The sequence below is a fragment of the Schistocerca piceifrons genome, chromosome 7, assembly GCF_021461385.2.
Source record: "Schistocerca piceifrons isolate TAMUIC-IGC-003096 chromosome 7, iqSchPice1.1, whole genome shotgun sequence".
In the NCBI taxonomy this organism is placed as follows: Eukaryota; Metazoa; Arthropoda; class Insecta; order Orthoptera; family Acrididae; genus Schistocerca; species Schistocerca piceifrons.
In genome coordinates, this window is record NC_060144.1 from 567,062,988 (window position 1) to 567,090,982 (window position 27,995).

Consider the following 27,995-nt stretch of genomic DNA (forward strand, 5'->3'; position numbering starts at 1 on the left):
TTCTAGCTGATACACCTTTATTTTTATTTGAAGGGAAATATTGGTTTTTATTTCATATACATTGAATAACAAGTTGTTATATACATGATGCAAAAGTTCAGTCTTCAACTAAATCTTTTATTCTTAAATTGCATATCTTCTTTACTTCAGAAATACCTGTTTCCAGTTCGTCTTCCTTAGAATTCTGTAACCTCCTCCTCAGCCCTTCAAGAATTGTGTCTGCTTTATTTTCCCGTGCACAAATTACAAATGGGAATCCAAATTTTGATTTATAGCTGGAATAAAAAAAAAAAAAATACATGTGAATCAAATTTGTATTCCAGTAGTTACAAAGTAAATATTTTATGAGTGTAGGTAACAACTCACCGAGTAGTAGAAGTGTATGTAGTGTGTGTGTGTGTGTGCGCATGTGTGTACTCTAGTTTGAGAAAGGATATTGTCCAAAAGTTAGCTGAGTTTTTGCTCTTTATTTGTGCATCTGTCGATGACTCACTGCTTCTACTATTTCGTGAGTTGTTACTGTTATTCCTAAGTTACACTTGCCTGGAAAAAAAAGTGAAGGTCCCAGAAGGGGAGCAGGAAACGAAATGAAACTTCATGGGTTGATAGCGTGTGTGTGATGTTATTTCAGCAATTACAGTACAGAGTCAAATTTACGAAGAACTTGGCAATGTCAGCACACTGATGCAATTGGGAAGCCTGTCGTAAGGCTGTTGTATCCTCTTCTGAGGCTAGGTGGTCCACTACTGTTGTAACTGGTCCTCGATATCCTGGATGCTGGCGCTGGGGAACGAAGTTGCTATCTGAACTAGTCTCACCCGTGTACTGTTTGGGACGATTCTGGTGATCCTGCTGGTTGCGGCATAGAAGTGCCACGTGTGGACAAGCATTGTCTTGCTGAAAGATGGCACTGTGATTCTGTCACTTGAGGAGTAACGTGAGGACACAGGCTGTCCGTGACACACCATTTTGCCGTCAGCCGTGACGTGAAGTCATACCTGATGGCTCCCTGCACCAGTGACACCAGGAGTAACATGGCTGTGCTCCTCCAAAACATTGTAAGAACACTACATCTCCCAAAGTCACCATCATATTCATTGACGATTGTCATCCGGGGTAGTGCAGAACCGTGATCCATTGCTGAACGCAATTTTATGCCATTCGTCCCAGCAGTCCATATTTCCCAGCCATGGCACCACTGCAAATAAAGCTGTGTTATGGTGTTAATGACAGCCAATGAATGTCACACTAATTCCCTAGTCCACCTGTTACTAGTCTCCACCAATGGTGCGGGATGACACAGAATATATCAAGGAGCCCATTAGTTGTTGTAGAATTGCAGATGAGGATGTAAAGGGGCTACAATGAGCTTAGAGCGCAGAAAGACAATTCTCCCTTTTGGTGGCCAGATGTGGTTGTCCAGAACCTTGACAACAAATATGCGTGCCCTCACGTTCACGTGCATTACAGCGTTCGCCACTGTCTCATCTAAATGCTTTGCAAATTTAGCATATTATACGATTCGACCTGCCGGCCAAATGGAGATCCATAACGAGGACGCTTTCAAACTCCTCTGATGCTGATAAAGCTGTCTCACACTAGTGTTTGGCATTTTCACATGTTTCAGTGTTGACTCGACATCTGATCCTCTTCACACCCATTATATACCCTACCAGGCATGGTAACAATGTTAAACACAAACAATACACTCTTTTGACTATTCAACCTGCCACAGAGAATTGCAACTATCATTATTTATGTGCCTGATTATGGTGTGTATGCATTCAAAGTTTGTATTGAAATCTGACCGCATCTTCTGGGTTCTTCACATTTGTTTTGTCAGGCATTGTATTTACATTCTGTCAGAACTTCACATAACATGCTTGAAATAAACAACGAAGTAGAACAAAGTCATAATAAATTGACGTGCTGTGTAACTTCAGTCCCCTGATACGAAAAGACAGCCCATTCCTGTGTGCTAGATAAAAAATTATGTATAGGTATGAAATGACATTGTGCTCAAGTTACTTCTGCAAATAACTTTGCTTTGACTATTTTATATACAAGAAGGAACAAATGCTCAAAAATGTGACAACTGTCATGGAATTATAGATATCAGTGTAGTATGACTGGAAAGCGTTACTGTTCCCTTTAAATACCTATAGTATGAACCCCCCCCCCCCCACAAATCATGGACCTTGCCATTGGTGGGGAGGCTTGCCTGCCTCAACGATACAGATAGCCGTACCATAGGTGCAACCACAATGGAGGGGTATCTGTTGAGAGGCCAGACAAACGTGTGGTTCCTGAAGAGGGGCAGCAGCCATTTCAGTTGTTGCAGGGGCAACAGTCTGGATGATTGACTGATCTGGCCTTGTAACACTAACCAAATTGGCCTTGCTGTTCTGGTACTGCGAATGGGCTGAAAGCAAGGGGAAACTACAGCATTATTTTTTCCGGAGGGCATGCAGCTTTACTGTATGATTAAATGAGAAATGTGGTGCTACTGAAGAATGCTGAAGATTAGATGGGTAGATCACATAACTAATGAGGAGGTATTGAATAGAGTTGAGGAGAACAGGAGCTTGTGGCACAACTTGACTAGAAGAAGGGATCGGTTGGTAGGATATGTTCTGAGACATCGAGGGATCACCAATTTAGTATTGGAGGGCAGCGTGGAGGATAAAAACCGTAGAGGGAGACCAAGAGATGAATACACTAAGCAGATTCAGAAGGATGTAGGCTGCAGTAGGTACTGGGAGATGAAGAAGCTTGCACAGGATAGAGTAGCATGGAGAGCTGCATCAAACCAGTCTCAGGACTGAAGACCACAACAACAACAACAACAACAACAACAACAGTATGAAAAAACTGTGGAGGGTGTTATACAATCCTTGCAGTGAGTGAGTGCTGGAAGAATCAGAAAAAAGTGTTGAAAGAATGTGGAGGCAACTAAATAACACAATGACGTTAAGGAATTAATGATTGACTATGGATGAAAGAAAATTTCAGTTTGTGAGTAGTAGAAACAGAATATGTTGATTTTACTTTGAATTATTCCATCTATTGTTGTAAAAATTCAGAGATAATATCTCTGCAGAAGACCACATTAACATCATCATTTGAGAGAACAGTATCGACTAGGAGTTAATTGCAGCTATAGGAGGCAAAACTAAATAAACCTAAAGTATTCCTGTGGAGGGTAGATGAAGAGTTGTATGGGAAACATTTATTAATTTGGAATTGTCATTGTGGGATTTGCCTCTCACTCTCTGGCCAACAGGTAACAAAATGCAGAAAAACCCTATTAGTTCATGTAAAAGAAATGAAGACTGTAACTAAACAGGAGTTTTAATGGGAAGCTAGTGAAGATGATTTACTGAAAAGTAATGTGAGATATAATGCTATTGGTTAGGAAGCAATTGACAGCAATATATCAGTGTCCAAAAAGTAAGCACTGTAGCTCAGTTTTGTGATGAATGACAAAACAGTTTTGAAACTGATTTCATGCCAGTTGGCACTGGACACACTCTCTACTAGTAAATATGCATTACCTTTGCCGGCTTTCTTCAAACTAACACTGAATTTATATGCCTGTCCATCTGGCAGTGCTAAATGTGAATTTACTAAATAATGTGAGTGGGGGGAGGGCGGCAGCTGCCCTTTCCTGGCCACCTCTTGTACACCCCTGTACTCGACACATAGATAAAATATTCAAGAAGTTCAGTTCAGTTCAGTATGTGTTTCACCTAAAAACCATAAAAACCAGAGGTGGCTTATTTTACATCCCTGTAGTCATGGGTAAATTACCTTCTGAGACAGCGCATCTTGTGTAAATAGTGTCCATTCAGAGAAAGTCAGGATTAAGAGAATTGTGCCATGTAGATAATTGCACATCTTATACAACCCTATTTGAGGGTCTTGGAATTTTCATTCTCATTCTCCAATAAATGCAGAGGATCCAGAAAATATAGACAGTCTTTGATAGTAAATGTGATATATCTTTGCATAGTGGCATAACCCATTGTTTTCTCAACAGATCTTGGCACACGTTTTCCAGCAAATGACAGAGCAGCAAGATTCTCATATGAGCAACACAAGGTCCTATTGAAGTGGTACTGGAAGTACAAAAACATGATGGAGGTACAATGGCAATGCCGTAATGTGTATGGAACTCAGACACCAACACATACAACAATTTATTGTATTCGGGATAAATTTGAAACTTGACAGTACCATTCAGGATGAGCATAAGGAAAGGTCTGGCCCAGGAAAAACATCAAGTCCAGCTTCCAACACTGCTGTGTTGCGACAGTTTACTGGGTCACCTCAAAAATCTGTGGAACAGGGTGCAAATGAAAGCAGGGTAAGGTGATCAAATATACGACAAATTCTGAAGGCTGCGAAGTGGAAAGTATACATTCAAAGATTGCTGCACACTATGAATGAGGACGACACAGGTCGAAGGATGGAGTACTGCAAGTGTTTTGAAAGCATGCTTCATGAGGAGGGATGGTTATCTGACCCGATAAGGTGCAGTTCAAACTGAACGGTACTGTAAACCACTGCAACTGTATGTATTGGACTCCTGAAAATCTTCACATTGACATGGACAAACATGTTAATCTACCAGGTGTTAATGTGTGGTGTGGTGTGGTGTGGTGTGGTGTGGTGTGGTGTGGTGTGGCCCATTCTTCTTTGAAGGTACCGTAACTGGTAAGGTGCATCTTCATATGCTGCAAACTTCCATTTTACCGGCCATCTGTGAGGTGTTCGGAAATGAAAGATTTTACCTACAACAAGATGGCACTCCATGTTACTACCTCAGAGATGTCGTAGCCTACTGGGATGAAAATCTGCCTGGATGATGGACAGGTCAAAGAGGAGCTGAGCATCCACCGCATTCTCCAGACCTTACACCTCTTGACTTCTACATGGAGGACCTTTAAATATGAAGTTTATCAACAGAAACCAGCCACACAGAAGGAGCTACGAGAAACCATCAAGACATCCTGTGCAGCCATCCCACTAGCAACGCTGACAGCTGTAGTTCAGTCAAATGAAATAACCTTCCTTCCATGCAAGAATTGTAGTGATATGTCATTATGTTCCATTAATACTGACTATCAAAGACAGTCTACATTTTTCTGGACCCCTCGCTATACTTCTTCATGAATTTTGTCATGAATACTAAAAATCAGTTTCAACTGAACTGTGATTTACCCAGTCACAATATAAGACACAAAAATAATTTTTATGTAGAGCTTAGCTTCTCAACTATGATTCACGATGGAGTTAGGCACGCTGTTGCAAAGATATTCTACTAGCACCTGTCTAACGTAAATAAAGAAATGAGATCCACAGCACTGTAGACAGTGGCACTCAGTGTGATGCTGCATAGAGGGGGACATTCATGAATGAATGGGTTGAAGGAATGGTTCACTGAAGTGGCAGAAAGACCTAGGAATGACTTACAAGGAATGGTTCTTCACCATTCACTTTGGTTGTGGTCAGTCTCATTCACAGGAAAGGCCATTTAAGGTCACTTCAGCTGGTGTTGTTCCTCAGTCTAGTTCCTCCATTCGTCTTTCCCATCTGGGTCTCCTTTCTTGTGTAATCACTCATTCCTCATTTGAGTTCAACTGTTTTATAATTATGGAACATATATAATAGTTAAGTCGTATGTAATGAAATCACATTTTTCGTCTTTTCTATCAACTGTGAAACACACACATACTTATGAGAAGCTGTTGCTTTTTTTATTTGTAGATTTTTAAAATTTTGACTGCTTGCATTGTAACGAATAGTTTTTAAGATAATTTTAAAGTTTGATTGTTTCCTTTTGGCACCCCCTAGTTGGTTTCTTTGCATAAAAGGGTGAGTCATTCATGATTTTTCCTTAGCTGGCAAAGGGGAAGGGGTACCTCTCTATTTTAAAAATTGTAAAATGGTGTAAAATCGTATTTACATTTCACCTGGAAAAAAGAATTTTGAAATCCAAATAAGGTGCTTTGGTTTCTGAAGTGTCACAGGATCATGCTTAGAAATACATACTGGTAAGGAAAATGTAAATAGGACAAATTGCAGCCTCATCATGGGGTTTAAATTCAACTTCATCTGGAATGTAAACTTTTTGAATACATTAAAGACTTTCACCTTCCATCCTGCATGATGAATCCTGTTGGAGTGCGGAAAGACACTCCACAAGAGGATTCTTCGAGAAGAAAATTCACAGTAAATTCAAAAAAACTATCAGTATAATCCTCTCATATATCTTACACCTGCAAGGTAAATACAAGAGATCTTTTTTCAAAACGCTTTCAGGCAAAACACAAGCACCTTTAAAATAGGCTGTATGTTATGTCATTGTGACAAATTAATGTTTTTACTGAAAAGTCATTCAGCGAGAGTTTCACTGATGACTTTTTCTTGCCCTTTCAGTGGTAAGTTAAATGAACGAAATATGCATAAAATTATCGGTATTGAATTTTTCTTTTCAAATACGTTTGTGTGTGTAAAATTCCTATTTAAGTAAAATAATGTGTATTTACATAATTCTTGAACTTCATATTCGTTTGACTCTCTTCCGTCAATGGTTACCTGTGCTGGCACACAAGTTCTCTTTCTCAACTAACTGATACCATAGTGCTGAGCGCCATCAACTAACTGATGATTGATTCCATGCATGTACATTACAGCCTTTTTCAACTGATAACTAATCAAAAACTGACTTATCTCAATTGTAAAGTTCTTCAAAACAATGATGTGTGCTACATTGTCAAGGCTTTGGATTAATAAGTCTTGTTTCTTTTCATTTATGAAGTTCCGACATCCCCCCCACCTCCCCCCCATGCGTTTACGTAGTAGCCCTGTTCCAGTGTCAGAAGCTATGACTTTTCAAATAAGTTTTCACATTCCACACAGTGTGTGGAACTTTGATGTGTAGTTGATTTACACACCCACATATTGTAAAAAGAAACTATTAATGTTCGTTTTACAGATGACAGTCTACTTTCAGTTATTTCACAATAGCAGTGCCTATGCAAGTATATATCATCTTCTGTAAACGAAATGAAAACGATCACACAGTACCTGGTACAATTACGAGCTTCCCTCTACAGTGAATAACAATTGGCATAGTCCACGCTGGGTCAGAAACAGCTTCCTTAATTCATACTTCCGAGCAGCCTGCTCTGTTGTCTCTTTACTTGGTTTGCGGCCACTTTTCCATTAAGTCTGTCAACTAATGCAGAAAAGGAGGTATTCAGCTAGGGAGATTGAACAACACAAAGAGTTTACATAAGGCAATCAGTGAATTTGACAGGCAGAGATATGAGGATCATTCAATAAGTAATGCAACACATTTCTTTTTCTGAGAAAAGGTTGTTTTCCAGCAAGATTCCAATACACCGTATTTTTCCCCACTCTTTTGGCTACAAAATCCTATTTTCCAATACAATCTCCATCCAAGGCGATGGCATTATGCCACCTTACTGCGAGTGCACGTATGCCCACACAGCACCACTCTACTGGTTGATGTCAGACCTACGTTTTGCTGCATTAGTAACCTCCCCATCATCTATGTACTGCTTCCTGTGGAATGCGTCCTTCATTGGGCCAAACAGATGGAAGTCCGAAGGTGCAAGATTTGGGCTGTAGGGTGCATGAGGAACAACAGTCCAATGAATTTTTGTGATCTCCTTGCAGCTTGAGCAAGGGTTGTGTTGTTTTGGAGGAGAAGTAGTTCATTTGCATTGTTGTGGCAATGAACACATTAAAGTTGTTTCTCCAGTTTCCTGATGGTAGCACAATAAACTTCAGAGTTCGTCATTTCACCATAAAACAGAATAACACCTTCAGAGTCCCAGTGCAGCTGTGCAGTGAGGTGTTTATTTGTAATCCATTGATAATCTCAAATGAGAATGTACGCATGTTCCAAAACTTCAGGAATTACAGCTGTATGCAATCGGCTGGTACGCGGCATATCAGATTTGTGTGACCTCGTCAGACAGAGGTCAGACAGTCATACCAAAAGTAAATAGTAGCCCCTGCCACATACTGTCAGGTGACTTTTGGAGTATTGACATTGATGTAGTAGAAGTCAGGGACTCATAATGGTTCAAAAGAAAATGTACCTCATTAGCCACACCACCTCTAAATTATCTGAATATCTAGATTCAAGAATTGGAAAAGTTCTGTTAGCTACATGGCAAATAGCAAGGTTCCTTGCAAAACCACATGACAAGTAATCATATATTGTAAATAGGGCTTTGTATATACAGCTGCAGGTGACTTTTTTCATTGAAAAATACCAGTCTGGTCAAGTGAATATTAAACTTGAACAGCAGTGATTTAATATCATACAGGAAGCAGCAGCTTTCTTTCAAGTACTTGGTTAGATTTAGCTGGTGTAAATGTGAGCAGCATAATAGTGGTAGTATAATTCTTAATAAAGCATACAGATTAAAATTGTCTTTGTTAATGTATACTGTGACTTCTTGTACATTCTGGAAGGATATACATGATAACATTTATCTCACATGATGATTGAATTAATAATTTTTAAAAACTGAGAAAGTTGTGGAATTCTATGAGACTTGCAGTAAAGATAGAATATAGGTGATAAAATGGATTGCATCAGTAGGCGAAGCCCTGACAGAGATGTGGGTACAACATGTAAAAAAATTTACACAAAAAAACATAGCTGAGTAGTAACTAGGACAGAAAAACTGAGGAAGACCAGAGCAGATTTTTCTGGGGATGTGGAAAGACTCCACAGTCACAAAGAAAGTCTAACAGAAACTTCTGACTGTAGTATAGTGCATGGTACTGCAAATCCAAACATGAATGACAGCGACACAGAAAATCACAATTAGACTGACAGAAAGCTCCAACATCTGCATGAGTTACATAATTTGAGAAGAATGTGTATTAGGAAGTGTAATTATTTCTTCCATACAAATATGAACTCTGGGAATTACCATAGAGTGAAACTGTCTGAGTCCAGTGTTACATGATGTGGGACCTACTGTGTTCTTGTGTACTGAAAAAAAAGTTGTTTTACTGACACAATAGTATTTCTCATTTCTTCTTTACAAAGACAATGAGTGCTTGAGATAATGCAGAGAGGTAAAAGAAAATAAACATGGAATGCCTACCTGAGGCTCAGCTCATGTATGTCACTGACGGTTGCCTTGGAGTTTGTCTGCAGGCCAGCCATGTGCTGCTCCCTGTTGGACTCCTCTGTCAGCTGCTCCTTGCTGCCCAGGTCTGGGTGGCTGCGCAGAACCTCCTCCTTGTCTACAGGGGAAATGTTTGTATAGTTTGTAAGTTTGTAGCACAAGAGAATCGGTGTAACATGAGGAAAGCGAAGTTTCATCCCACCCCCTCTCTCAACAACAACAACAACAACAACAACTAGCCATATGCACAGTTAGAAACGATTATTTAAATCAACAATTTCCAGTTTTGGGTGTTTATTTACAAATCCAGCTTCAAATGGCTCTTAAAGTTTTTCTCACTGGTCCCTTGTTTTGTGTATATAATTGATTTTGTGCACCAAGAAAAACATAGTTTTTTGTTCAAAATTCAGTTAACTTACAAGAGATGTACGTTTACCATTTTAAACAAAAACTTCTTGTTTACCTTAGTGCACAAAACCAGTTAAGAGTACAAAATGAGGCCCCAGCATGAAGGTAGAGTTGTAGTAAATCCTAAAACAGTAATGGTTTGATTTAAATATTTTCTTAAAATAATACTTGTAGGCTTGATGCTGTTTAAATTATAAACCTTATAATTGTACTGCAGCTAAGGTTCTCAACATGATAGTGAGGAACTATTAGTTCTGTAAACTATGTAGTGTGTCACTTTTATTGCTGTATGTGTCTCAGTAGTACTATACATTGGTGCTTTTAAGGTAAGTAATGACCAGTAATTCTGTCTCAGTTTTTTTAGGAGAGTGAAACAGGCCTACAACTAGTCCACAGCAAACAGCTTGGACCTTAATTTTAAAAAGACCCACATTATGAAATACCAAACAAATAAAAATGACTTGTAGGTACTAGAAGTAGAGTTCAACTGGCACTAGTTATACGAGTTATCATGTGTGAAGTTCTTAGGCATCCTCAAATAACAGAAAATTTGGGATGGAATAACAATAATATTGCTCATATAAAGTGGAGATGCTGAGTCACAAATAGGCACAACAAAAAGACTGTTGGAAAGTGAGCTTTTGGACAGCATTTTGTTGTGCCTATCTGCGAGTCAGCATATCCACTATGTGGTGAGCAGCAATTATCTTTTTTGTAATATTGTTACGTTCCGTCCTGGACTTTCCATTGTTTAATAATATTGTTCAGTTTTGCTACTTTTTGCACTTAGAAATCTCTCGCTGTGTGTAGGTCACTAGATGAGATTGCTAGCCTATTTTCCCCGCAATACTGTTCTATAATGTAATCATAATGTATAGTGAAGACTATTATGTAAAGGTGATAACTGAACATCTTGTTCTTCTAAGACATAGGGATCCTCACACTCTTTTGCCAGTACACATACTCCCTAGCGGCACTTGTGGTTAATAACAAGAACACATTTAGTATGAAGTGCACAATTCACCCTCACAGCAATAGAAACAAAAATAATTTCATATGTACACAGCATTATCCTCCTGTCTGTGTTTAGCATAGATGTGTTTGGGTCCTTAATCAGTATCTTCATTCGCTATACAAAACTGAAGCCACAGCAAAATCTTGTCACAGTCATGTGTGTTCGAAACACTGCTAGAAGAAGAGAGAGATTATACCTCAGTATTTCATCTACATCTATACTCTGCAAACCACCATGAGGTGAATGGCAGAAGGTATATCCCATTGTACCAGTTATTAGGGTTTCTTCCTGTTCCATTTACATATGGAGTGTGGGAAGAATGATTATTTGAATGCCTCTTTGCATGAAGTAATTATTCTAATCTTATCTTCACGATCCCTGTGTGAGTGATATTTAGGGTGTTGCAATATATCCCTAGAGTAATCATTTAAAGCTAGTTCTTGGAACTTTAATAGACTTTCTCAGTATAGTTTCCGTCTGTCTTCAAGAGTCATCCATTTCTGTTCCTTCACTATCTTCTTGACACTCTTCCACGGATTAAAAAAAACCTGTGACCATTCGTGCTGGCCTTCTCTGTACACATTCAAAATTCCCTGTTAATCCGATCTGGTATTGGTTATACACACCAGATCAATATTTTAGGATGGGTTGCATGAGTGATTTGTAAGCAATCTCTTCTGTAGACTGATTGCGCTTCCCCAATATTCTACCAATATATTGAAGTCTACCACCTGCTTTACCCACAACTGATCCTATGTTATCATTCCATTTCATTACATTCCACTAAAATGAGTGACTTCGAACTAATCCTCACAAGACCGTCATGTGCGCATGGGGAACTGGGTTTCATAGCCGGCTCTTCTTTTGTATTACAACTTACACATTTTCGTGTATGGCACAACACCACTTGGAACATTATACAGTGTCAAAAAACACAAAATATTATATGCCCATTTTCATGTACGGCACTACAACACTTGGAACATTATACAGTGTCAAATAACACAAAATATTATATGCCTATAATCACACTGACAGCAAAAAAATGAAAACTGCAATACCAAGACGGAGTTGTGTGACATAAACAAAAGTGCAGAGGTATGTGTCTACATCTTAAAGATGATATCTAGTCAAAATTCGAAATATATGACAGAACAGTCATGAGTATTAGTTACCTTTGAGATTGGACATGAGGAATTGATATTAGCCAAGAATGCCTTTAAGGCTGCAAATATGCCTTTATCAACACCTCACTGAGTTTAAACATTGACACAATGAACTGTTACAAATCGGTTACTTCAGGGACAGCTGCGAGCCAGACACCCTTTAGTGTGCATTCCACTGACACCAAATCATTTGTGATTCCAATGGTGTCAGGTGAGAGCTTGATGGAGGGCAGTGTGGATGTCTGTTTTGTTTTCTGATTAACGGTGGTGTTGCCTCTGTGCCAGTGGTGGCAGTGTGTTGGTTAGAATAAGAACAATTGAGGGCCTGCAACCAACATATCTGCATGCTAGACATGTAGGACCTACACCTGGAATTATGGTCTGGGATGTGACTTTGTACGACAGCAGGAGCACTCTAGGGGTTGTCCCGTGCATCCCGACTGCTAATTTGTATGTCTGTCTGGTGATTTGACCTGTTGTGCTGCCAATCATGAACAGCATTTCAGGAGATGTTTTCCAACAAGGAAAAGCTTGCTGACATGCTGCTGTTGTAGCCCAACATCCTCTACAGAGTATCAACATGTTGCCTTGACCTGCTCAATCACCATATCTGTCTCCAGTTGACCACATATTGGACATCATTGGATGACAACTCGAGCATCATCCACACACAACATTAACCATCCCTATATTGACTGACCAAGTTCAACATGTGTGGAACTCTATCCCATAACTGACATCTGGCATCTGTACAACACAAGTCTGCATGCTTGCATTCAACATTCTGGCAGTTACACAGATTGTTAATGTACTGGTGTTTTACTTTTGTAATGGCGTATTCTGCACTTGGATTGACCTGTGATCTTGTACTGTTAATCACTAAATATGTTACCTAGACAAATGTATTCTCAAAACAGCATTACACCGCATTAATTATTTTTTGGTACTGTGATTTTTTCTGTTGGTGCATATTGATTTCCCAGCATCTAAATTGTTTGTTGTTCACATATTATTGTACTTAGAAGAAATCATGTTCTAGAATACAGTGTTCTTTTACCAAAATTATTGTGAGACAGAGGAAACACACAGTTTTGCAATCAGCATTGACTTCTACACTTTGCAAGCTACTGTACAGTACCTGCCAGGTATAACATGTTTTATCTAATAGGAGAAACATGTACAGATTGTCTCTAACCCTTTGAGTCAAGTAGAAATTGAAGATAGTGTGTCCACAACTGATTAGACTGTGACATACACAGCATACACTGCATAACAATAACGTAGCTCATACTGATTGTTCAAAGGGACAACCACCAGTCTCAGTGCATGTGTGGCAACAGTGCGCACTCTCTCAAAGGTCCCTGGTGCCTGTTGTGCCCTGAGACAGGCAGCTTAGACCTTAGCGAGCAGATCTTTATTTGTCTCAATGAGGGTTTTGTTCACCATTGTCTTGACGTAACCCTAGATGAAAACTCTAGAGGCGTGAGATCCAGCAGTCAAGCTGGCCATGGGAGAGGACCTCACCTTCCAAACCATTGGTGGTCAGCGATGTCCACTGTTATTACATGCTACATGTTGCAGAGTACGACAAACACCTGGGATCTTTGTGAGAGTGCAGCAGAACAGCATGCACCCTTCCAATACACACACTGAGACTGGTGGTCATCACTTTGAACAATTAGTATGAGGTACATAATCATTATGTGGCATATGCCATGTATGTTCATAACACAATAAATATGCTTATCTGACAGTTGGTTCCCTATCTCAATATAGTTAGTTGTGGACCCACTATCATTTGTTTCAATTTGACCCAAAAGGTTTGAGACACCCTGTATACACTCAGTCACTTAAAGGAAGGTCACCCTTGCAGACAGACACATGCCAACTATTTAGTATACCTGATAAAGTACTATCTGTTCTGAAAGAAGCTGCTTTCCTGTGAACTACACTATGTTAAAATTGTTTTTATAAGCATGTACATCATCTAGGGATAGTTTCTTTGGCTAGCAATCAAAACATACAACTACTAAAGTTGGCGTGTAGATTCTGTGAGAACAGAGATATTCCATCAGACTTTTGGAAAAAGTATCCCCACAATCCCAAAGATAGCAAGGGCGATAAGTGAGAGAACTATCGCATAATTAGTTTTACATCTTGTATATCCCAATTGGCTGATGAGAATACTATACAGAAGAATGGAAAAGAAAATGGAGGAGCTGTTAGATGATGATCAATTTGGCTTTAAGAATGGTGAAGCACCAGAGAGGCAATTCTGATATTGCGGTTGATAAAGGAAGCAAGACTGGAGAAAAATGAAGAGACCTTCATAGGTATGTCAACCTAGAAAAATTCTTCAACAGTGTAAAGTTGTGCAAGAGGTGCAAAATTATCAGGAAAATCTATATGTAAAGACGGCTAATATACAGTATGTACAAGAACCAAGATGGAACAATAAGAATGGAAGACCAAGAAGAAAGAGCTCAGATTAAAAAGTGTGTAAGACAGAAATACCTCTACTGTTCCACCTATACACAGGAGAAGCAATGATGGAAACAGAAAGAAAGATTCAAGAGTGGAATTAGAATCAGTGTGAAAGGATATTAATACAAGATTCACATATGACACTGCCAACCTCAGTGAAAATGAAGAATTACAGAATTTGTTGAAAGGGATGAACAGTATAATCGGTACAAAATATGGATTGAGAGCAAACTGAAGGTAGAAAAATGTATTGAGAAGTAGCAGAAATGAGTTTAGTAATAAACTTAATGTCAAAGTTGGGGTCCACAAAGCAGACAAGGAATTCTGCTACCTTGGATGCAAAGTAACGCATGGTGCACAAAGCATATTAGCACAGGCAAACTGGGCATTCCTGGCCAAAAGAAATCTACTAGTATTGAACATAGGCCTTATTTGAGAAATAAATTTCTGAGACTGTTATTTGAAGCACAGGATCATATTACAGTAGGGAACCATGGACTGTAGGAACACTGGAAATGAAGAGAATGCTTCAAATGTAGTCTGTAGGACGACGACAAAAATTGGGTGGACTGATAACTGATGAGGAGGTGAGGACATCAGAGAATAACTTGCATGATACCAGAGGAAGAAGTAGAAGGTGAAAACTACAGGGGGAGACAGAGACTGGAATAATCCAACAAATAATTGAGAACATAGGCTGCAAGTGCTACTCTGAGATGAAGAGGTTGACACAAGACAGGAATTCATGGCAGGTTACATTAAGTGCTCTTAAGACTGATCACAAAAAAGTCCCAACAGCAGGACAATGTAGCAGTTTCATGATGGTTAACCACTGGTGCACTAACTTTTCTTTTTTAATATGTACTTCAACTGATTCTACATCACAGAACACTCTTCTTTGTGTTAGAATTTGTGGAACATGGATCAATAAATGGATGCTGTAACAGAAAGGAACAATAACAGTTATGGACATTGGTAACCTAGCCATTGAGTACCCATAAACACGTAACAACAGTTGCATGCTGACAGGCTTGTAATGTGTGGAAGATACCGCCTGACATAACCAGAGCCACTACACAGAAATATCTGTCTCACCTTTCTATGTTTGTGAATGCATTGTCACAACTTCTTGAACAGATGGCACCCTCTGAGTCCTGTGCACTGATGGTTTGTCCACAGGCACTGTGACTTTTGGATGCACATACAAAAGCAACTGCTAACTGGGTGAGAGTGGGAGGCAGATGTCATCACCAAACTGAGAGATGTCTCCGAGACAACCTGGTCTCGCTCCTGTTACGTGTGCAGCTGGACCTCCATGTCAGGAATGTATTCTCACTGTGGGAATACACCACAAAAGTTTGAGATGGACAAAGTCATTTGACAGTGTGACATGTTACATGCAAATGTCACTGTCCTCCTCTTAAAAAATGTTTGGTCTCAAATTATTCAGAAATACTGTTATAAGAGTTGAAGGATGTAGAGCAAGCAAAGAAGGAAACATAGGAAAATTTGAGAAATGGAACTGAAGTTCAGGCAGAAGAAATAAAAACTTCAAGGCTTGCAATTGACATTGGAATTTTGTCAGTGATGGCAATGGAGTAGGAAGTCAGTCAAATGGAATCGGCAGTTTCTGGAAAAGAGTGTACAAGAGGAATATCATTGAAAGTAAAACAAATGTATTGGACTACATTTTATATAAGTCAAGTGATGAATTTGAATAGGAAAAGGGACACTAAAAGTATAAACAAAATTTTGTACTTGGGCAGAAAAAAATAACTGCAAACACCATCTGCAATGACTGGAGAGCAGAGAGAGAGGTCTTCAGCTGAGGTTGGTCCCCTCAGAAGTTGTTGCAGTCAGCAGTGTAAAGTGTGCAGTTCATGCACTGAATTGACATATCCAGAGTGCAGTCAGCACCTATGTGGGTGTGAGGTGAGGAACTGGTAGTTACCAGGGCGCACACATCTACATACGAGGTTTGGAGCTGCGTATCTACATTGTCAGAAAACATTTGTCTGTATACTACAAACATACCACTTGTCCCAAAAATGTGTATTCCTACTCCTATTCCTCTTCCCTGTTCTATAGAGAGAACTTATTACAGTTTGGAAACTGGGTCTAGTGGTGTAATGGTGCTAAGAAATGGTGGTGGCCTAGAGCACTTGCCTGCTGGTGTTAAGCAGTCCAGGTAGTCACCAGCAGCAGCGGCCACATGGTCGGCACTTTGGTAGGGCCTGCCAGAGCAGACGGCCTCGGCAGCAGCAGGCCAGCGCTCCACCACGTTGAGCAGCAGCGCTGCGCACTCTCCGTCAGTCATGGCATTCAAGTCACGCACCCGCACTGTCGGCGTCTTCTTTGTGTGTGGGCACAGCCATGCCAGTGCCATCTCCAACACCTGATAAACTGTTCTGCACCTCCAGCAAATCCGTGCCTTGGCTAAAAATTGGGACATGTAACAGTAGTAGCAGTAATAGTAGTAGAAGAAGAAGAAGAAGAAGAAGAAGACAATGATAGGACAGGTAGTTGTAGAAGCATTTGCCAGAAGTAATTTACGGAAACTGTGGGACATATAAATCATTGTGACAGGACAGAGTGTGGAACCTCCATCTTTCTAAACACTTGGCCAGTCTGCTTAAAACAGTCAATCTCATTTATCTTATCCCTACTGTACAATACTGTTTTATTTATACATTCATCAAAGAAGTTATTTAATGCTGCTAATGTAAAATGCTAGTGCTATACTGTTCTTTCATTTATTAATACCAATCACTCCACATACTGTAAACTCAGTATTTCATAAGGTAAGATGCCACACACTATCAGGGGGCATCAAGATTGTGACAAAGACATTTGGTTTCAATTTCTTGTAGCATAAACTCCCATTAGCTTACTGGAAAAAAAATTATCAGCATCCTTCCCTAATGAAAGATATGCTGACCTCATAAAGAGTATAAGATATTAGTATCACCCTTTACAGAGCTTTGAAGTAAGTTTGTCCAGAGAAGAAAAAATATTATAATGTGAAAGCATGTTGTAAAATGACTGATTTTTTACTGTTATTTATTTGTGTTACACATTTTACCAGACCATCTACTATGTATTACCTAATAAGCTTTTACTGTACAGAATAATACTTACTTTTAAACTAGTTTGTTGTCATTGTATCCTGATTCACCTTAAACAAGCTATTTTATAATTCTTTTGCTTGGTAGAAAATGCTGTGCTAGGTTTTCAATACATTCTTTTTTGGGAAAACCTAAATTCAGTCTAGGTATCTTTCCATGATTATGGACAGCACTGTTTATGCTGTGATCATCAAGGTTATATTTGATATGCATAACTGATTCTTAAATGTACTCACAAGATGTAGTTAAAATTCTTAATGTTTTTAACAGATTGTTACCACAAATCTGATTTCTGTCTTTGGTTATTGTCACAGTATGGAAGTGCTGGAATAGATATGTATGAAAAGGCCATGAGCAGAATCATGGTTTGGAGGGGTCTATGTTCTCGGTTCCTCTTTGAGCATGGAACAAGAGGTAAAAAGTTTTTGGTCTAGCCTGGACCAGCGGCATTTATATGCCCACTGGAACATTTGTCTTACTATGTTACAATATATTATGCAAGATTTGAATGATGAATTGGAACTAGCATGTGGCCAAATTGTGCAAATAGATTAATTCCTTTTGCAAAAGACTTTATTTGGGCAGAAATTAATACTCAGCTAATGGCACCATTTGTATATGCACTGTTCAGGTTTTACCATTAAATAACTCCAGACTCAAATAAGACTGGTGGTTTGAATTTGGCCCACTGATGTATTGGACATTGACCTAATGTCAGTTTTAACTGTTTGGGGGGGGGGGGGGAAAAAAAAAAAAAAAAAAAAAAAAAACCTCTTGTCACATTTGGATTTTACGTGCAAAAAACATGTTTTTCTGCAAAGTTTTTGAAGCATGCTGCTGCTATGTTTCAAACTTGGGTGAATTGGTTCAAATTTCATAAGATGCAAATGGCTGAGAGGCACCATGGCTATACCAAAACAATTACCCTCACAGACACCAATCATATTGCACAATTAGGGGCTTTTGTGTGATCATGGGATCTTTCAGACAGAGGAACGTGCAGGGAGGTGACGGACTGTGCATACAGAAAATTTGGAAGACTTGAGTTCTACAGGATATTGAGACAAACCTTAGTCCCTGCTCCAGGCAAGTGGCCTGCCAACATGGGGTAAGCCAAAGTACAGCTATGTGTATCCTGCATGACAACCACTACTGTCCATATCATCCGCAACACTTAATGAACACATGGCACATGGACAGCGGAACTGTCATTCGTCAGCACCATCTACCATGGCAATGATGCATTTCCAGAAATATGTTCTTAGGGCCTTTTTTCCTCCATCCCCAGTCAGGAATCCCTACCTACAGTTTGTCAGCTACTGGAGACCAGGTGCAATAATATCATGGCTCAGTGGTAATAAATAAAAAAGTTTTTCTGGTGGTGGTGAAGGGTGGGGGGGGGGGGGCAGATAAAATTTCTGTGGATGAATTTGTTTCTGGTTTTTTTGGAGGGGGGGGGGGGAGAGGGAGGGCTGATTTCCCCAACGGGACCATTTCTGTCCAAAACCTATTCCCTGTTACATATATGGTGAGGCATGTAAGAACAAACAGATACAGATTTGATTTGTGTGCTTCTAGAGAGCAGGCTGCATCTACAATAGGAAGAATATTGCACAAAGTGTTAAATGTCACATTGGATGACACTGTAGCTTGTCTTATGTTATACGACACATCATGTATCATGATACTTTACTTGACATGATGCATTACATTGCATGATATGAGTCCTACTACTAACAAGTAAATAATTGTGAATATGGAATATGTCATGGTGTTTTGTCTTAAATGTGTTTGAAGCTACCAGATAAGTCAAAAAGCTAGTTCCTTTCTTTTACATCACTAACTGTTCCCAGGGCATATTCATCTTTTTTGTACTATAATAAGAGCATTTTTCATTCTGGTCATTCTTATCACCCTCTTCTGTATATTGAACACTGTTTTCAATTTTTTTTGCATTTTTTCCCATAAAAGTATTCCAAAACTAAGAATTGAGTATTGAGTATACAAATAGCATCTAACTAAATGACTGGCTTTTACACACTGATGTCAGGTCTGTGAGGGCGTAACATGCTGATGACATACTGTGTGCAAGAATCTTTTTTTATATTCACACCTTTTCAGCTGAGAATCAGTATGCATTCCTCTACCATGCCAGTTGTATGTTGTCTGCCATACTCTGCATAGTGATTTTCAGATTATAGATGTCGATATAAATTTAGATTTAGTTTTGTAGAAGTCCACCTACATTTAATTTAAAACCATAATTTTACTTCTTCATACCAGAATTCACAGCATTTGTTTTCTTTGTGTTTGATGTATAAGGGGTGTTCAAAAAGAAATGAGCCAGAGTATGGAATGTGCAAACTGGTAACAGGAGAGCAATATCGTGGCTTGTGTAATGAGGCGTGATTCCAAACAGTGCATGGAAGTTCACAGCCCACTGCTATAGGGCACGCGTACACATGACATGACTATACAGAGCTAGCAGCAGCATGCATCAATCGTCCAACAGTGCCAGTCGCATTGCAAACAGTGACATTGAGGCATCAAATGAAGAGCAAAGAGGTGTTGTTCATTTTCTGACAGGGGAGAAACGGACATTCATTGACGAATGTCACAAGTGTACAGCAAACACTGCATGTCCCTTGCAAGGGCCAAGGCGTGGCACAAGCACTCCAGAGAAGGACGGATGTCACTAGCTGATGATGCACAGTCTGGAGCACCACACTGCATTGCAGATGACATCATCCAGCTGGTGGATGCACTCATTACTCAGGACTGCCAAGTGATAGTGAAAGCCTTAGCTACCATGGTCGGATTGAGCATTGGAAATGTTCTCCCTATCACAAAGGAATGACTGCACGTGAGCAAAGTGTGGCCCAATGGGTGCCCCACAGTCTTCAACCACACCAGGAAGCATGTCAAATGTCCCACTGTCTTGCTCATCTGCAGAGCTATGCTCGTGAATGGAATGCGTTCCTGGCACAAGTGGTGGCTGGAGATGAATTATGGTGTCATCACTTCGAACCAGAATCAAAATGATAAAGTGTCCAGTGGAAGCATCTAGGGTCACCATCACCACCACCACCACCACCAAAAAAGCCAAGGCCATACACACAAGTGCAGGATAGGTTATGCTGACGTTTTTCTTTGACCAAGATGGCCCCCTTCTGATTCACTTCCTGCAGTGCAGGAAAACAGTGAAAGCCCAGTGTTACTCATAAACCTTGACCACCCTTCGCCAAGCGATCAAATCAAAATGACCAAGCAGTCTCACCCATGGGGTCATTCTGCTCCACGACAATTCAAAGACTCATATGGCCAACAAAGTCATGGCACTTCTGCAGAAATTCAAGTGGGAGGTTCTCGGCCGCCCTCCGTACAACCATTTTCAGTCCCCTTAAAAAGACTCTGAGCGGCAAATGATTCACCTCAGATGACGATGTCCAGCTGTACGTGTGGAACTGGTTAACATCACAGACCCGGTAATTTTATGAGACAGCCATTCACCGCCTTGTTTCACAGTGGGACGAGTGCCTCAACAGCCATGGTCAATACTTCTAACATACAGATACTGGTTTCTGTAATTATGCCTCTGGCTCATTTCTTTTTGAATGCTCCTTATAACTTTATTGCATATTGACCAATTGTTAACTACACCGAGGGTTTCAATTGCTTTCTCTACAAGGATTTGTCTTGTTTTTCACTGAATGTATTATTGCTGTCATCGGCAAGGAGAATTTTTTTCCCCAATAGTAAAGCGGTTGGGAAAGTGCTTGATGTATATTATTAACAGTGTTGGTCATGGTCTGAGACCTTAAGGATTTCCTATATTAAAAGATTTTCATGTTGGTAAACATTTCACTAAATGTTTGACCTTATTTGAGGTTCATGTTATCTGTACTCTTTGTGATCAGAACCAATCATTAGTTACACCTTTATTCCAAATGATTATAGCTAACTTAGCAGAATTTTGTGAGCAACAGTATCAGAAGCTTTTGACATATTTAAGAATCTGCCTATAATATGCTCATCCTTGTCAAGAGTGTCAAGTACCATTTTCATAAATTCTGCTATGGTTGATTCCTCGCTTCTGTCACTATATAAACTGGACTGTGAAGCACTTAAAAGGTCATATTTAGTCAAATAATTCATTAAGCTGTGAAATGATAATTAAATGGACACCCTAGCTGCAAACAGGCGTTGATGTACTTCATTGGGGACATGTTGAAAATGTGTGCCCCGACTGGGTTTCCAACCTGGGACCTCCTGCTTACATGGCAGACGCTCTATCCATCTGAGCCACCGCGAGCACAGAGGATAGTGCGTCTGCAGGGACTTATCCCTTGTACACTTCCCGTGAGATCCACATTCCCAACAAGTCCACACGCCTAATAGATGGTTAACATCAGGTTTAGGAATAAAACAAGAAGGACTATTTCAACATAAATGTGCTGTAAGATTATTTTACTAAGATAAAATATACAGGTTAACATCAGGTTTAGGAATAAAACAAGAAGGACTATTTCAACATAAATGTGCTGTAAGATTATTTTACTAAGATAAAATATACAGGTTAACATCAGGTTTAGGAATCAAACAAGAAGGACTATTTCAACATAAATGTGCTGTAAGATTATTTTACTAAGATAAAATATACAGGTTGGTGCATTGATAGTGATCGGGCCAAATATCTCATGAAATTAGCATTTAATTATCATTTCATTTCTAGCAAAGCTGCATGGTCATCCATGGTAACTGTTCTTTCGGGAACAGATACTACCGTCATATATCATTAAGCTGTGTTTGTAATTGATTCTGTTATTTTTGAGGATGATGATAGCAGAGGAATGGGCCAGTAGTCCTCTGCATCTTCCGTATTGCATTTTTTATTAGAGGTGCAACTCTTGCCTTTTTTAAATACTCTGGAAAGTTTCCTGATTCATGAATGAAAACACACACAACACTGTTATAATATTCTAGAATATTTATTATTTATTTCAGAAACCGGTTTTTGGCTGTTAGGGCGTCATCAGGTACAAAGATAAGTATGTGGTGCAGTGAAATTCTGTTGGACCAAAGATTTTAAACTAGTGAATCTACAGAGTATCACCATTTTCAGAGATGAAAATGGTTAACATCAGGTTTAGGAATAAAACAAGAAGGACTATTTCAACATAAATGTGCTGTAAGATTATTTTACTAAGACAAATATACAGGTTGGTGCGTTGATAGTGATTGGGCCAAATATCTCATGAAATTAGCATCAAATGAAAAAATAAGAAGAATAAATCTGTTTGATTGTGACAGGGAAAACAAATGGTGCTATGGATGGCCCACTAGATGGTGCTGCCATAGGTCAAATTGATAGAAACTGCATATTTTAAATATATACCCCCATTTTTATTACACATTCTTATAGTATGCAAATAAATAGGAATTTGTTTTGCTTTGTGATGGATGGTGCTGCAATATTCTCACAAATGTAGCAACACACCTGATAACACTGTGTGCAATTCATTTCTTAAATTAGGTATGATAATATGCTTGTCCAGTTATAATAATTATGCAAAAGTCATAATTTGTTAAAATGGAATGTTCAACAGCTGCAGAAAAGGTAGGTATGGTGTTTATTTATGGCTATTGTGGTCAAAATGCCCAACAAGCTTTGTGCTATGTATGTTGATCATTATCGTGACAGACAGCATCCAAGTGTCCGGAACTTTTGTCGGATAGTTAGTGTATTTAAAGAAACCGGAAGTGATCATCCAAAGAAGAAGATGCAACCAAGAACTGCAAAGATGCCTGAATAAGTGTTTTAGCTCCAGTTGAGGCTAATCCGCACACCAGTAGCAGATAAACTGAGCGGGAATAGGGAATTTCAAAAATGTCCTGATCTATATAAATGACTTGGGTGACAATCTGAGCAGTTCTCTTAGGTTGTTCGCAGATGATGCTGTAATTTACCGTCTAGTAAGGTCATCCGAAGACCAGTATCAGTTGCAAAGCGATTTAGAAAAGATTGCTGTATGGTGTGGCAGGTGGCAGTTGACGCTAAATAACGAAAAGTGTGAGGTGATCCACATGAGTTCCAAAAGAAATCCGTTGGAATTCGATTACTCGATAAATAGTACAATTCTCAAGGCTGTCAATTCAACTAAGTACCTGGGTGTTAAAATTACGAACAACTTCAGTTGGAAAGGCCACATAGATAATATTGTGGGGAAGGCGAGCCAAAGGTTGCATTTCAAGAAGATGCAACAAGTCCACTAAAGAGACAGCTTACATTACACTCGTTCATCCTCTGTTAGAATATTGCTGTGCGGTGTGGGATCCTTACCAGGTGGGATTGACGGAGGACATCGAAAGGGTGCAAAAAAGGGCAGCTCGTTTTGTGTTTCACGTAATAGGGGAGAGAGTGTGGCATATATGATACGCGAATTGGAATGGAAGTCATTACAGCAAAGACGTTTTTCGTCGCGGCGAGATCTATTTACGAAATTTCAGTCAACAACTTTCTTTTCCGAATGCGAAAATATTTTGTTGAACCCAGCCTACATAGGTAGGAATGATCATCAAAATAAAATAAGAGAAATCAGAGCTCGAACAGAAAGGTTTAGGTGCTTGTTTTTCCCGCGCGCTGTTCGGGAGTGGAATGGTAAAGAGATAGTATGATTGTGGTTCGACGAACCCTCTGCCAAGCACTTAAATGTGAATTGCAGAGTAGTCATGTAGATGTAGATGTAGATGTAGATGAGAATTCTACATCATCATACATTTCACCCTTACCATGTTTCTATGCACCAGGAATTGCAGGGTGATGATTTTGAACATCACATAAATTTTTGCCACTGAACACAAAATAAATTATGAGGAGATAACAGATTTTTTCATGAGTTCTATTTAGTGGCAAAGCACCATTTACAAACAGAGGTAACGTAAACCAGCATAATATGCACTATTGGGCAATGGAAAATACACGATGGCTGTGACAAATGAAATATCAGCAATCCTGGCAGGTTAATTATGGTGTGGAATTGTGGGAGGACATCTAATTGGGCCTTATTTTATCAATGGAAATCTAAGTGGTGCAACATATACCAATTTCTTAATTAATGTATTGCCAGTTCTACTACAAGATATTTCACTTCATGACAGAATGGTGATGTACTTTCAACATGACGGATGTCCGGCACATAGCACATGTGCAGTTGAAATGGTATTAAATAGAATATTTAATGACTGGTGGATTGGTCATAGAAGTACCATACCATGGTGTGCACTTTCACCGGACCTTACATTTATGGACTTCTTTCTTTGGGGAAAATTGAAAGATATTTGTTATCGTGATCCACTGACAACACCTGAAAACATGCATCAGTGCATTGTCAATGCATGTGCGACAATTACTGAAGGCGGTCTACTTGCTGATGAGAGGAATTTCATTACGCATATTGCCAAATGCACTGAAGCTAAGGGACATCATTTTGAGCATTTATTACATTAATGAGGTTATTATGGTTGCTCATGCACTAACAGCATGCATTCCCGTAATTTATGATAAGGTCACAAAAGTAAATATATCACATTGGAACAATAGAAATAAAGTCCAAATGTAACTACTTTTTGTGTTTTAATTTAAAAAACCACATTGTTACCAACTGTTCATCTATATTGGCACGGCATATTATAAGTGTTGGAATATTACAACGCTATCCATCACAAAGCGAAACAAATGTTCAAACATTTCTATTTATTTATGTACTATATGAATATGTAATAAAAATGGGGGTACCTATTTTTTTAAAAAATACAGTGTCTATCAATTTGATCTATGGCAGTGCCATCTAGTGGGCCATCCATAGTGCCATCTGTTTTCCCCCATCACGCTCGAACAGATTTGTTGTTCTTATTTTTTCTTTTGATGCTAATTTTGTGAGATATTTGGCCAGATCACTATCAATGGACCACCCTGTTTATATAAATTACCACAGTTGTTCACGGAAAAAAATAAATTGAACAATAAACTTTGGTGATATGTTCCAAAGTTGTGGCTGAAGAAAATAATCTTGTCTTTAATAGGTCCTAAATTACGAACAGATAATATACACTAGTGAGATTAAGCACGGGAGTAAAACAGCTGTGATTACACAAAGTAATTTTTTCTTCTTTGACATAACGAAATTATAGAATTTGCCTTGAATTGCAAGTGTTTTATATACTTAACTCTTTTAGTAAGCTGGAGTGCTATCTGTATCTGTATCCAAGTGTGTAGTGCACATAAAATGATGTTTTTAGATTCCTGTATTTAAGCTTTCTGGCTACATCCACTGTGATTTTTTCTAAGTAATCTGCAAACCACCATGAAGTGCGTACATCCCATTGTACCAGTTATTAAGGCTTCTTCCTGTGGCAAGAATAATGTTTGAATGCCTCTGTGCATGCAGTAATTATTTTAATCTCATCCTCATGGTCCTTGTGTGAGCAGTACATAGGGAGATATAGTATATCCCTAGAGTAATCATTTAAAGCCAGTTCTTGAAACTTTGGTAATAGACTTTCTCGGAATAGTTTACATCTGTCTTCAAGAGTCTCCCAGTTTAGGTCTTCAGATTCTCTGTGACACTCTCCTAAGGATTAAATGATCCTGTGACTGTTCATGCTGCCCTTCTCTGTAAAGGTTCAATATCTCCTGTTAGTCCTATCTGGTAAGTCCCACGCACTTGAGTTGTATTCTAGGATGGATCGCACGAGTGATTTGTTAGCAATCTCTTTTGTAAACTGATTGCACTTCCCCAGTATTCAACCAGACTGATGTCTACCACCTGCTTTACCCATGACTGAATCCGTGTGATCATTCTATTAGATACCACTACAAAGTGTTACACTTAGGTATATGTATGAGTTGGCTGATTCCAACACTGACTCACCGATATTATAGTCGAAGGGTACTACATTTTTTTGTTTTGTGAACAGCAAAATTTTACATTTCTGAACATTTAGAGCAAGTCACCAATCTCCACACCATGTTGAAATCTTATAAAGTCTGACTTAATATATATGCATCTTCTCGCAGATAGTACATCATTGTAGATAACATCATCTGCAAAAAGCTATTAATATTGTCTGCAAGGTCATTAACATATAATGAACAGCTTGGGTCCCAACATACTTCCCTGGGGCACACTCGAAGTTACTTCTACATCTGATGATGACTCTCCATTCAAGATAACATGCTGTGTCCTCCCTACCAAAAAGTCCTCAATCTAGTCACATATTTCACTAGATACCCTGTACTTTTGAAAATAAGTGTAGGTGCACTACTGAATCAAATGCTTTTCATAAATCAGCAAACACTGCATCTACCTGGTTGCCTTGATCCAAAGCTTTCAGTATATCATGTGAGAAAAGTGCAAGTTGAGTTTCACATGATAGATGTTTTTGAAATCTATCCTGGTTGGCATTGAGGAGCTCATTCTGTTCAAGATAGGTCATTATATTTGAGCTCAGAATTTACTGTAAGATTCTACAACAAATCAATGTCAATGATATTACACGGTAATTTTGTGAGTCACTTCTACTACCCTTCCTGTAGATGAGTGTGGCCTGGGCATTTTTCCAAGAACTGGGGACAGTTTTTTGTTTGAGGGATCTATGGTAGATTATAGTTGGAAGAGGGGCTAACTCAGCCACAAATCCAGTATAGAATCTGGCAGGGATTCCATCAGGGCCTGGAGCTTAGTTTAGTTTTAACAATTTCAGCTGTTTCTTAACACGAGTGTCCCTACCACTTATTTCATTAATCTTTTCAGTGATATGAGGATTAAATTGGGGCTGTAGACTTCGGCTTATTGGTAGAATATTGGAGAAGTGCAATCAGTCTACAAAGGAGATTGCTTACAAATCACTTGTGCGACTGGTTCTAGGATATTGCTCAAGTGTTGGGACCTGTATCAGATAGGACTAACAGGAGGTATTGAACATATATGTAGAAGGGCAGTAAGAATGGTCACAGGTTTGTGTAATCCAAAGAGAGCGTCACAGAGATACTGAAGGAACTAAACTGGAAGACTCTTGAAGACAGCCGTAAACTATCCCAAGAAGGTCTGTTAACAAAGTTTCAAGTCACATCTTTAAATGATTATGCTAGGGATATACTACAATCCCATATGTATCACTCACACAGGGATCATGAGGATGAGATTAGAATAATTACTGCATGCACAGAGACATTCAAACAATTGTTTTTCTCACATTTCATATGTGAATGGAACAGGAAGAAGCCCTAATAACTCGTATAATGGGATGTACCCTCTGCCACACACCCCATGGTGGACAGATTTAGTCCTTCCAGTTCAATAATCTCATAAGAATAATTGAATTTTTCCACTCGGGAGACGTTTGCAATTACATCAGTAAATTATATGAACACCACGCGGAATCCGTTGCTGTGATACATGTTATTAGCTTTTTGATGCAGATTCCACATAAAGTCCTGATGTAGCTGATATCAATAGTTCCTTCCCCTTCCTTTATTTTCCTTTTCTCCTCCACCTTCAATTTACATAATATCATCACCAATGTTTTGCAGTTTGTAGGTTACATGTATGTATGA

At 39.1% G+C, this 27,995-nt stretch overlaps 1 protein-coding gene across 1 annotated transcript; it reads right to left on the bottom strand.

Annotated features, from left to right (window-relative positions):
- On the bottom strand, nucleotides 1–26,337 carry LOC124805358 (2-oxo-4-hydroxy-4-carboxy-5-ureidoimidazoline decarboxylase-like). Its single transcript, XM_047265899.1, has 4 exons — nucleotides 26,311–26,337; nucleotides 16,422–16,691; nucleotides 9,159–9,300; nucleotides 1–275 (listed from the first exon to the last, which is right to left on the bottom strand). The coding sequence occupies exons 2-4, from the start codon at nucleotides 16,639–16,641 to the stop codon at nucleotides 98–100; spliced, it is 540 nt and encodes a 179-aa protein (XP_047121855.1). The 5' UTR covers nucleotides 16,642–16,691; nucleotides 26,311–26,337; the 3' UTR covers nucleotides 1–97.
- Nucleotides 26,338–27,995: the final 1,658 nt, after the last annotated feature.